The sequence below is a fragment of the Trachymyrmex cornetzi genome, unplaced genomic scaffold, assembly GCF_001594075.2.
Source record: "Trachymyrmex cornetzi isolate Tcor2-1 unplaced genomic scaffold, Tcor1.1 scaffold1118, whole genome shotgun sequence".
Lineage (NCBI taxonomy): Eukaryota > Metazoa > Arthropoda > Insecta > Hymenoptera > Formicidae > Trachymyrmex > Trachymyrmex cornetzi.
In genome coordinates this window covers 219,162-232,360 of record NW_017295674.1, presented here as the reverse complement: position 1 = coordinate 232,360, position 13,199 = coordinate 219,162, and the positions used below count along the sequence as shown (strand labels likewise).

General features: G+C 33.6%; 2 protein-coding genes across 2 annotated transcripts in view; one reads left to right on the top strand and one right to left on the bottom strand.

Moving 5' to 3' along the window:
- Akt (AKT serine/threonine protein kinase) overlaps window positions 1-3,866 on the top strand; it is a 4,472-nt gene extending 606 nt beyond the window's left edge. Inside the window, exons 2-8 of the mRNA XM_018511043.1 lie at window positions 7-50; window positions 729-1,002; window positions 1,106-1,343; window positions 1,583-1,780; window positions 1,903-2,173; window positions 2,261-2,497; window positions 2,572-3,866. Coding sequence (XP_018366545.1) covers window positions 7-50; window positions 729-1,002; window positions 1,106-1,343; window positions 1,583-1,780; window positions 1,903-2,173; window positions 2,261-2,497; window positions 2,572-2,912 — 1,603 coding nt within the window. The 3' untranslated portion in view covers window positions 2,913-3,866. The remainder of the gene's footprint in view (window positions 1-6; window positions 51-728; window positions 1,003-1,105; window positions 1,344-1,582; window positions 1,781-1,902; window positions 2,174-2,260; window positions 2,498-2,571) is intronic.
- A 1,455-nt stretch (window positions 3,867-5,321) lies between these two features.
- On the bottom strand, window positions 5,322-8,064 carry LOC108763665 (acid phosphatase type 7). The gene is made up of 8 exons (XM_018511504.1): window positions 7,869-8,064; window positions 7,641-7,796; window positions 7,214-7,408; window positions 6,795-7,122; window positions 6,264-6,446; window positions 5,978-6,197; window positions 5,711-5,905; window positions 5,322-5,635 (listed from the first exon to the last, which is right to left on the bottom strand). The coding sequence occupies exons 2-8, from the start codon at window positions 7,753-7,755 to the stop codon at window positions 5,540-5,542; spliced, it is 1,332 nt and encodes a 443-aa protein (XP_018367006.1). The 5' UTR covers window positions 7,756-7,796; window positions 7,869-8,064; the 3' UTR covers window positions 5,322-5,539.
- Between the last annotated feature and the right edge of the window lie 5,135 nt (window positions 8,065-13,199).

Sequence of the window (13,199 nt, the reverse complement as noted above, 5' to 3'; positions counted from 1 at the left end):
CGGTAGCGGCAGTCAACGTATCGTTAAAGAGGGATGGCTCCAAAAACGCGGTACTGCCATAATATTTATGTTTTCTCTAATGTTTACCGAAGCCCGGAGCTCTTCCACTGCTCCGACTGTCGTGCGATCCTCCCTACGTAGTTACGCACGAGCGTATGTCACGCGCGGGCTGGATGTCACGAACACGTGCCGCTGCCTGTCGTCGAACGCAATGCAGAAGAGAAGATAAATGTCAAATTATTTCTTACGAAATTATTTACGAATTGTCCGTTCCGTCCTCTCGCACGCGGAACATCAATGGAAAGCCCACGATGAAATCTCATTTTCATGTCCAAGCAAAGATGGAATATCGCTTTTATACTTTCGTAGAAATTAAAAGTCTACCCTGTTTTCAAATTTTTTTAAAAACAATCGCAATATGTAATTTTGTAGCCCAGTGGACAAAACATGAAAGCGACGAAGCATCTTGAGGAAAATTAAATTAGTATTGGACCTAATAAAAAATTATGTTTAATATAATTTTTTTCCATTTTATTTCTATTTTCTTTTCTTTTTTATTTTTATTTTATTTATTAAATATATTAACTGGAAATTTTATAATGTCCTTATAAGAAGATATGAGCAGTAATTTAAACAGGAAAGTTCAAGCATTAAAAAATTTTTAGAGTTGAATTTTCTCAATCAAGTATTCATGTATAAAGAATTAAAATGCTTATAATTTCTTGTAGGAGAGCACATAAAAAATTGGAGGTCAAGATATTTTGTCTTGAGAGATGATGGTACACTGGTTGGATTCAAGACAAAACCTGATCCACAGATGGCTACGCAAACATCTACCCAGCCATTAAATAATTTTACAGTGCGTGGGTGCCAAATAATGTCGGTGGACAGACCTAAACCCTACACATTTGTTATCAGAGGCCTCCAGTGGACAACTGTAATCGAAAGGACGTTTCATGTGGAAACGGAGCAAGAAAGGGAAGACTGGGTAGCAGCAATCAGGTTTGATTTTAACAGCAATTCTGCAAAGTTCTAAAATGTTGAATTCTTTGATGCTCCATTTTTCAATATTTTATCTAACTCTCTTCCTCATATTTTTTTGCAGATATGTAGCAGATAGGTTAGCAATTGAAGAAAATCAACAACAAGAACAACCACAAATGCAACAATCTTCTTCTTCGGAGGATGTTGATATGGAATCATCAGTAGGTGCTAGGTCTGACTCTTGTAGTTCCTTAGGTGTTGTATCTTCTGATATAGATGGTGGTAGTATTGATGAATTATCAGCAAAGTTCAGTGTCCAAGGAACTTCAAGTAGTAAAAGTACCGGCAAAAAGAAAGTAGTAAGTTTTTAAACCTTGTATTTTTAATTATTTAGCTAAATCATTTTTTCTGAAAAACGCATTACTCAGTTATAAGTTACGCCATTGCATATGATGCATGTATAAATATTATTTATTTTTTTACATATAATACAAAGTATTAAATATATAAAAAATAAATACAAAGAGTAATTTTTTTTAAATCAATTAATTTATTCAAAGATAATTTTATTCATAATTTCTGTTCATGTTTGCTTCAGACACTGGAAAATTTTGAATTTTTAAAAGTTTTGGGGAAAGGAACGTTTGGAAAGGTAATTCTTTGTAGAGAAAAAGCGACAGGACATTTATACGCTATTAAAATTTTACGAAAGGAGGTTATTATCCGTAAAGATGAAGTGGCACATACACTTACTGAAAACAGAGTATTACGTACTACTAATCATCCTTTTTTAATCGTACGTAAAATACCGCTTAATGTATACATTATTATTAGATATTTTTCGCAATTTTATAATTTGTAGGATAAAAGCTGTCTGTATCGAATAATGATATTGTAAACATATTCGTAAATTTTCAGTCTTTGAAATACAGTTTTCAAACGGCGGACAGGTTGTGTTTTGTTATGGAATATGTTAACGGTGGCGAATTATTTTTCCATTTGAGTCGATCACGGGTATTTGGCGAAGATCGTACTCGATTTTATGGCGCAGAGATTATATCGGCCTTAGGTTACTTGCACTCGCAAGGCATTATATACCGTGATCTCAAACTGGAAAATCTCCTCTTGGATAAAGATGGGCATATTAAAATTGCTGACTTTGGTTTATGCAAAGAGGATATTTTGTATGGTTTGTATCACTCGCAAACTGAAAGATAAATTAAAACTAATGAAGTGTTAAATAAGAATTTTGATGAGATTAATTATATAATCATAGGAACAACAACAAAAACATTTTGCGGAACACCAGAATATTTGGCACCAGAAGTACTTGAAGATAACGATTATGGACGAGCTGTGGATTGGTGGGGTGTAGGTGTAGTCATGTATGAAATGATGTGTGGTCGATTACCTTTTTATAACAAAGATCATGAAAAGCTATTTACGCTTATTTTATCGGAAGAAGTAAGGTTTCCTAGGACGATTAGCAATGAAGCAAGAGAGATGCTTGGTGGTAAATACTACAAACTTCAATAATTACAAACATGTTTAAATGAAAAAAAAAATTAATTTCTGCTATTTTGATAGGTTTATTAATAAAGGATCCAAGAAGAAGATTAGGCGGTGGACCTAATGATGCAAAGGACATCATGAATCATGCATTTTTCTCATGTATTAATTGGACAGATCTTGTCCAGAAGAAGATTCCTCCACCCTTTAAGCCGCAAGTGACTTCAGATATTGACACTCGATATTTTGATAGTGAATTTACCGGCGAAAGTGTTGAACTTACACCCCCAGATCAGGGCTGTTTGGGTAGTGGAGGGGGTTTGAATTCTATAGCAGAAGAACAAGAACATTTTCCCCAATTTTCATACCAGGAAAGTCATTCAGCAGCAGCTTCTTCCATTGTTTCTATTAATCACTGACAGTGTCAAGTGTCTTGCTTAATTAATGTAATGAGATGTGATTCAATGCATGAAAAACTTCGAGCAAAAAAATTTAATTACGATATGTATCTGACGATTGTCTGCAAAGCTTGAAATTTTCCCAATAGGCAGATCAATCAAATTATCTTTCTTTATGATGCTTTTTTTTAATGCATCTTAAGAGATTGTCACATATCTCCAATGACAAAATAATTAGATTTATGCGTATAAGTGTGCGCGCGCATATTACACCTATACACATAATTATTCATTAAAATTGTATATGGCAAAATGTATACTATAAGATTAGAATGAGATAGTACGAATAATATTTGCATATAGACTCGAAGGAATATGACAGGGATTAAATTACGTTCTTAATTGAATCGAGTTAACTAAAACTCCTTGAGACATGTATTGTGAATATTGAATAATTTTCTTGTCATCAAGGAACGTGCGATAATCGTAAGTATAATCTTTCATTTAACAAAAGCTGCACTTGACACTTTCCAACTTCATTATCTCACCGTTTATTATCTTATTTATGGAAGGGCAGTTCCTGATCTTTTTTTTAATTCAATAGATGACTGTTACGGCAGATGCCAAAAAATAGAAAATTGCAACTGGTAAAGAGCTAACGAAAAAGAAAATAGTTTGTCCACTGTGAAAGTTAAATGTGTAGTATATCAGCTTTAATTGAATTATTGTATAAATTGGAGATCACTTTTTTAGAGTTATAAAAATTGTCATTATTATGACTGATATAATTGGAGATGTGCGAGTATTCGAAAATTCTGGGCTGTATAGAATTCGGAGTACTTATTCGAAACAAATATTTTTGGAATTGTTTGGAAAAGGAAGTTGTTTAAAAGAAACTCGTGGCTTCAATATTTTCTACTTACGTTATTTCCTAACCACAAAATACGTTAATTTAATAATAAATGCATGCATGTGTATAAAAATATTAAAAATCAAATTCTTTATACTGTTGTAATTGGATATTTTTTTATTATTGAATCATAAGCTTAAAGTTTAAGCAATAGACATTCAATTTCATAGTTATCCAATACAGCTTAAAATCTAAAAGATAAAAACTTTATAGAGAAGATTCTATTGTATCATAACTTTTTTATTTTCACTGGATAAGACATTGGAAAAATTTTTGGACAAAATTAATTAATATTAATTAGCATATTTATACACACTGTTAAAAAAAAGCAGAAATTTGCTTCTATTACATGTAACGGAAGCAAATTTCAAGCAGGTACATTAAAAATATTTAATATTGTCAATGAAAACGAAATTATAAGTAACTTAAATTTTATGTTAAATTTCATGTAAATCTACATAAAATTTAATAAAAAATGTACTAAACTCCGTAAAATTTTATGAAAGACATTAAACTTTATGTACATGTACACAAATGTACTTTTCAGTTGCAGGTACATTAAATTTAATAAAATTTAATTTAATTTATGTAACCTAAAAGTACATTAAATTTCATAAAATTTTTAACAGTGTACCATATATTTGAAAGTAATAGTTTTTCCAATGTATGCATATGTGTAAATCATATTTTTTATTGTCTGCAAATCTACATTCTTTTAAATAATCTCAAAATATTTTAAATGTAAAAATAATTTTCGATGAATATAACGATATATATGTATAATGAAATAAATTATTCATTATTCGTATCATCAAAAAATGAAACCAGACTAATGATATCAACATAGATTTGTGCATAATTATGGTCAAAGTGCCTAGTAAATGATTACTCTCTAATGCAAATAATATAATCATATTTGAATGCAAACATGAAAATATAAAATAATCGTCAGTCACTATTTTATTTTATTTGGGCTAAATACTTAATCTGGTATATCATTTAGATGAACTCATATGTTTCAAGAACTCACTGATATAAAACTTATAAATGTAAAAGCTTATAGTAATTTAAAAAATCATAGGTTTGAATATATGGTAGCCACAATTAGAGCGATTGGAACAATTTGAAAATAACAGCTCGAATGAGTTCTATCCGAAATATAGTCATATAATACGTGATATGTGGAACTTCGAAATACTCACACGTGTCTAATTATAATGAATTTTAAATTGGAAAAAATGTTTTCCTAAGAAACAGTCAAGGCTATTCGTTATATCTTTATGTATCATTAAATAGTGATTAATTATGAGAGTTAGATGGAAATATGAAATCTTATACACTAATACTATGTATATATATATACATATATACATATACATATATATTTATATGTATATGTGTGTATATATTATTAAAACTATTATATATACTTATAATAATTATATATATGCATATATTTATATTTTAACAATTAAAGGATTATATTATACGTTTTTGCATTTACTAATTTTTTACTCGCTCATACGTAAATATCACGTATTTTATTGTTTATGTATACATTTCGACCATAGTATGACCGCTAAAATGTGTACCAAATTCGAATTACAATTATACGTATAATACACAGCCGAAGTAAAAGAAATTTCTTATTTACTATAAAAGTATAATTCGATAAATGTCTCTTTTTAACGTCGCTACTTTGGTTTGTAGTATGGCGCTAATTAAAATTATTGTTACATTAATTTATAGGAAAAGCTTCTACATACTGTGGTAAAGGTTTCTCTTTAACGAGCCAAACTCTGTCTAAAACAGCACCATCCTTATCATCGGATACCTATTATTAAGTAGAAATAGTTTATAATTTGACAAAAAAATCACGTTTCCGGAATTTGTTATATTTATGTCATACCTGTTCTAGATATAAATGGGTTTTGTTGAATGCCTTCATTCTTGTATATCCATAATCTGAACTACGAAATGCGGACCATGCCGGTGGATTTGAAATAAATTTCTCTCGACCTTCTTTACAACCAGCTGATCCAGTAACTATATGTACAGGCGCTTTGTAATTTGTATATGGTTCTTCGTAACTACCATTGTACACCTATGAGAACAATTTCAAATTTATTAGCAAGCAAATATTTTTCCTAAAATAAACTTAATAAACAACATTTACTCGAAAGTTATACATAGGCCACAGCCTTTCGTAACTATGTTCGTGCGCCCAGATTTCTAAATCTACTTTATTTTTGAAAAACAGATCTTCCAATCCAAACCAATTTAAAAATGGCAATCCAACTCTAACTAGACTTTGATGGTTAGTACAATCGTCTGCATTTTTATTACTGCAATACATTGGTCTATGTCCAAATGTAACTATCCATGGACGTTGAGCTCTGTAATTATAATTCTGTGTCAATCATCATTATATTGCGTTATGATCTAATTGACAACGTATATACCTTGCTTCAGGTTTATTAGCTTCTCGTAAGTCTTTATCCAACCATTCATATTGTTTAACCATTTGTTTTAAACCATAATTCATAAAATAATAAGCTTCAGTTTCAATAGCTACAAAATGTACAGGACCTATATTAAAGCTATACCACAAGCCTTCTGAATCACCTGGCATAGTAAATCGAGCTCTGGAATATTATTTAAAAAATGAGATTAAATCATTTCATCGATATATGAAATATCGATAGCAAATCGCAATTGATCGAGTAAGTACTTGGGCTATTTTACAATTCACTGCCAGTGCTGAAAATTTATGACGTACGTAATATAAACTAAATTTTCAGCGCAATGAATTTTAAAATACAACTTTAAATAGGGAAGACTAGAAACAAACGTAACAGATGTAAAAACACACAAACAAATAAATCACAATTTTTATTCTTATTAAAGCATTCCATCTTATGGCCCGATAGAGTACGTACAATACTCAGTTTATCTGTTACGTTCGTCCCTGTTACTTTTGTGATTTTTCCTACCTATAATTGCTAAAATTATATTTTTCTTCGTGATTGCCAGGTACAGTCATGTATGGTATATAAGCGGCAACGGATTCAATTTGCCGCATAAACTCATCTCCTACACTTGCGTCTTCTGTATTCATGTCATAAGCGAAATCACCAACATGAATGGCAGTGTCATATAAACCACGCTCTGTTTCTTCTTGCAATCGTGACAAACTCTGTGCATTTTCATTACCCATATCACCAAAGATAACTATTTGTGGCGACCAATCTGCAGAGTCCTCAGGTGTAGTTCTCATATAAAATACATTTGACCATCCATAACGGCTACCACAATGATATACTGACAATAAATAATCAAATGTTCATTATTACTGCAATAACAATTGAAAATAATTAGTAGCAAACAATAAAACACATGAGATATGTCTTACTGTATTTGCTGTTGGGCGTTAAATCCTTTAGCAACACTCTGTGGATATATTGTTTTCGTTTCTTTTCACCACCATCAACGAAGAGAGTAGAATTTCCTTCAGCTCGCAGAATAAAGCCACCTATACCATACTCCACTATTGACTCTTTTGTATCATTTTTTGTGCTCCAAGTGACAACAATGTTGTGAATGTTATCTGAAAGAGAATATTGAGAACATATATTAATTATTTCTCTTAATAAGCAAGTATAAAGATGTCTATACATAAACGCTTAAATATCATTTCTCAATGTTATATTTTTTAAAGCATGGTTTAAAAAATATTACATTATATATCTGGAGACAAGGTAGCGTCTCGGCGCTAAGAGACAAGGCCAGCGTTATGGCGCGAGATGTATATTTACATATTAATATCATAAAACACTCACCACCATAGGAAAGATGCACGGCTTCTGGTTGATAATGTATCACAGTAGCAGATGCAGTAAATAAGAAAGATAGGATTACGAACGTAATATGCCAAAGCATCTTGTTTCTATACATTAGAAACAGTGTCAGATGATATGCATCAATTGATTATGACGCTGCAGAAATCAGTGGAAACAAAACAAAGGAATTAATTTAAGCAATTGCATGCGTTGCTGAATATATCATACCTGCTGATTCAACGCGTCCTATCTTACCTGTCACACAAAGGAACAACAAATTAAAACAACTGAGGTTTATTATGTATAAAAAATAATATATAACTACATATATTATCGTCAAACGCGTAGCATTATGAAGCGTATTATCGTTTCGACTCCCACTAGTCCCTCCTTGTTTGCGTCAATTTAACAACCAATCTGTCAATTGTCTACGATACTATCTATATGACTGTCAACTGTCAGGCTTGTAGAACAAGACTAACCAATGACGAGCGCTCACGCCAATTGCGTGCAACGATTGGCTGCTGTAGATGCTGTAGGTAATGTTGGCGTCGTTGGCGGGAGATACTTGCATTCAACTTCATATCATTAGCGTATGTAACTCTGTTCATTGTAAAGATGTCTTTGGTTCGTCGTAATTATACTATATTAAACTTTTTCTATATTTACAGTGAGATATAAGTATATACAATTATACATTGAAGAGAAAAGGAGAAAAAATAAAAAGTTCAGCTATGAAGAATAGCCTCCTGCTTTCTGAAAAAATTCTACGCTCTTTATTATGTTAATTGCGGTGAGTTAACCTCTTCAGAGATGATTAACCTTTATGTACATATGTACATACAATACAATTTGATTTGTTTTAAAAATATCAACGACAGAAGAAAATTAGAAAGGCATCGATGTATAATATTTTTATAATTTTTATTTTTAGAGATTTATATACATAAATTAAAATTTAAGATATAACTAAAAACGAATTACATTACATTTTTTAATTTTGAAAATATATATTTCTGAAAAGATTAATAATTACTTGTTTTTTTTCTATACATTTCATATTAAAAAAATGATTTGAATTAGCATAAAACATAATTTTTTAAATTTAAGTTTAAATGTTTCCTTACTTTAAAAAAGTTCTAAATTATATTGTCTTTCTTCTGCATATATTACATTACAAAGTAGTATATATTGCAAAACATATATATATGTATATCATATTGAATGAACGCATCACTCATATAACCCGTGATGTTTAGAGAATTTATAATGTTATATGTCTATATTTTTTATATATTGCATTATTATTTATGTTGTTGTTTATTTAACAATAAGCTTCATTGATCTTATTTACAATTTACATTTATCTTATTTAGCAACCTCTTGTTAAGATTATTGACTCTTTACATATATCTTCGATAATGTAAGCTTTTAAATTTTAAATACGCAAATTTTATGATTTACATGATTTTTAAAGTTTGTAATATAAATTTTACATAACAACACACACAAACACACAACACATGCGTGCAAAATTATAATTGAGAAATATCCAATTTATCAAAATTTAATCCTTCTGAATAGAAGCGCTCGCTACATTTATTTGTCATAAGCTAACTAATGTATGCTGTAAAAAACCATGACGTAAACTGCGTTGTAGGTTGGATTCATAGTTATCATTCCAAGATATATTTCTGAAATTAATTCATTTAAATGAATATATATAATAGTTCAACATCTTAACAATCGGACCGTAGTGGCGCTTCGCGTATCCAAAGTAATGTTTCTAACATAAACGGTCTTATTTCCAATCTTATTATTATCATTCCAAGAGTTTAACACGCACATTGGCGTAAAATTATCACCTAATTGGGAATTAAACCAGATATTTGAGAGTAAGAAATTTATTCAATTTCTAAAATAGTTCTCGCCTCAGTGGTAAGTTTTGTTTAACTAGATCGCGAACTCAAGCTTGCCTCGTGATTGCCTGAGGGTTACTATTAATCCGTACTTGAAGTTAAACGTTGCTCTCGATCGCAGACAATAGGGCGACGTTGATTCCGCGCGGTAATACCGCGATAATGCAATTACATAAGACGGAAGCTAGAGAAAGTCAGAGAGAGAGAGGGGGAGAGAGAGAGAGAAAGAGAGAGACCAGAAAAGCAGTTACCGAACTAACATCCCCTATATTGATCTTACAGTTGTGTAGTTCTCTTTATCTCGTCTTTGGTTTACACGCGTTTTCGGTGCACGTGCAAACGCCGCAGGAACATAGAAAAATCTCACGGTTCCCTGAAAATAAATAAGCGTCAGTTACAAAAATTATACCCAAATTCTTTACAAATTCTTAGATTTTATTTGTATACATTTATATAAAAATAATTCTGGAATCTATAATCAAGATTATGCAACTTTTTCTAATTTTAATACGTAATAAAACACCTTTTATCTTATAATGAACAATAACTTCTTAAAGGCACTTTATAGCTAGGATAATCTACCTTAATATGTAATTTAAATATTTTCTAGCACCAATCTTCGAATTTTGTCTTTAATAAACGAAGATTTAAATTTTCAAAAGAGAATTAAAATGAGGATTAACGCTATATAAACCCTCTTTAGTTTTGATTCCTTTATTAGGTTATTTCTAAGTATGAAATGAAGTTATTTATAACATACTATATAGAAAGCACTTTATACGTATTAAAATCTGAAAAAGTTACATCACCCTGCGATTATCTCTGAAAATGCACGTGTATCCGTTTATCTTTGAATGTGACACATTTTTAATGCACATGTTATGGACTTGGAACACAGTTCAGATTACCAAGACATCGGATTATTATGCGATGCTCGTAAAGACTTTTTCGCAATTTTGCGAATACCGATACCAAAGAAAGCTATCGTGAATATTTCAAGAATTTACAATAAGAATTATTTATATAAATCTTTTTACAATAAAAGTAAAAGGTATTTATTTTCATAATATGAAGAACAGTATAAAATGAAGTGTCAGTGATAGTAAAATATCTATCCCACATTATAAGAGATATTTTTCACATTGAAGATATTTTTCTTAAGACTTGTATAGATTGATTTGTTTGATAACGGAATCTCTAATATCACTGAAATGAAAGCTTTTAGAAAAATATATTTTCTTACGCCGCGATTTCTTATGGTTATAGTTAGAGGAGCGCAAACGTAATATAAGTTTTCTATTCTACTTTCACGACGTAGCGAGGCGGCCCTCTGAGCATAGAACCCCCTTGTGTAAATATCTGAGAGATCCAATATTGTGTTCGGAGAGGATGATCTTATATTCGTGAATTTAATATAGGATATTTGAAATTCTAGTTATATATCGTAATAAAGACTTGGTTAGAATTCTGCGCTTATCTCGCATTAACCTTTTATCGAGTAATAAATAAAAAATCATGTTTATGAAAAGAGATGCAGGAGTAACAGAAATTTAATATCCTGACATTTCGAATATATTTAACGAAATGAAAAACAGGCTGCTGCGAGTATCGCAAATATCGCATCGTTGTTTTTATCTGATTTTTAAATCTCTGACAAAAGTCTAAAGCTGTGAATTAATTAATTAATTAAATTCCAAATTAATTTTATTTTCGCATAACGAATTGTGCTGTCTAACATAACGTTTTGACATTTATCAAATAGATATATATAATAAAAGAATGACATATAAAATTCATATAAATTGAATTTTCGAGTTTTAATATATTTTCTGTAATGTGTATTTTTGTAAACATCTTGATGAAAGTAACAATGAGTCATAGAACTGAAAATAGATTTCACTTCATATATGAAATTCGAAATCCAGTGTATGACATAATTATTTTTCATCTATTCCGTTGAAAAAAAATTAATTGGAAAAAGGTCATCAGAATGTGTAGTTAAAACGGCAGTGAAGAACAGTCGATAAAGTGCGTTCAGTTCGCTCGTAATTTTCGTCGTACGATAGATATCGCCAGTGGCAGCTTCAGATGTAACAACTTCAGCGGTAACAGCATCCTCGGTAGCACTGCTCTCGAAATGCGTCCTTCCGTCTTCGCGAGTCTTCGCGAGGAAATCTTATTAATAATCAACGAGAGAGAAATAGAGCGTGTAAATCATGCCAGCTGAAAGTCGCGAGATACCGAGAAATTCCCAAAGCTAATTTGCGATTGTCGCGACAGTGAGAAGCGCACCCTTCTCGACGCGCCCCGAACATCCCCTACACTCCCTACAGCAAGTACGGCAGCGCAAGTAGGTATACGGCGTGAAGATTGCAGCGTACGAGGGCTCGAAAGTCGAAGACCGGGGATTGCCCGCCAACAGGACGACGCCGGCGCGGACTGCCGCCGCTGACGCCGCTCCGTGGCGAGGGTTGGAGGCGGCTCCGTGGAGGGTTGGAGTGGAGGGTTGCTCCAGAGGCGAGAGAGAGCGGTGTCGGCAGGGCTGCCGCCGCCGTCGGTCAACGCGCACGTATCACGGGGTTCACACCCATTTCGCGCTGCGGACATCTCGCGCTGTCCTCCAGGGTCGGCCTCGACGTCGTCCGCGAGGTGGATCATCACCACCACCACCACCACCCCCACCGCTCGCATTCTCTCAAGTTAATCGGACTCGCGATTCGGCTGGGGGTTCGAGACGTTATGCCGCTCCCGAGGTGCATACACACGCTGCGCGGCACCGATTAGGGTGGTGGTTTGCGCGCGTGACGGAGGAGGGTGAGAAATAGAGCACGGTACAGTTGCGTGTGTCTTAACCTGGAGACCCGTGACAGGGGAGAGAGAGTGAGAGAAAGCGCGAGAGAGAGAGATAGAGAAGGAGAGGGGGAGAGAGAGAGAGAGAGAGAGAGAGAGAGAAAGAGTGCGTAAGTGCAGCGTTTTGTGTGGGAGTCGTCCGAGAAGAATCATAAGATTCGAATCGCAGACTCTCCATTCGGAGAACGAGATTTCTCAGCGAGGGTGTCGCCGACAGCTGAGAAGATATTAAAACGCGGACGAGGAGTGCCGAAAGTCGCGGAACACATCGGTGGCGCGATGATGTCGAACGCGAGATCCTCGCGGGAGCTCGTTGCATTAGGTTCGATCCTCGCCTTCGTGCGTCGCCTGGAGCGACACGAGGGACGTACTGTCACTCCCGCGAGCGTGATTTAAGCGTGATTAAGTGACCCGTTGGGAGAATTATACGTGGAAGAATTATATACCGGAAGAAACATAAGGACAGACTAATTTCGAGATTTCGCGATCGATCTGATTCAAGTAAACGCGCGCACAGCGAGCGCGTAAACATCGATAAGACACGCGCCGCGAGAGAGGGAGAGAGAGAGAGAGGGGGAGAGAGAGAAACATAGAAAGGAGGGGTAGTAATTGCGTAAGGGAGTAAGAAATACGCGCGATGATCCCGATCGTCGCCGGGGAATCCCGCGGCAAGTCCAGGACATCGTGCATCCCCGCGCTACTTGCCAGATGCTCCGTAACGATCGTCGTCGACGTGCGACCGCACGAAGGGTAGTAGCGCGGACAGCTAGATCGGAGAAGCAAAAGCAGC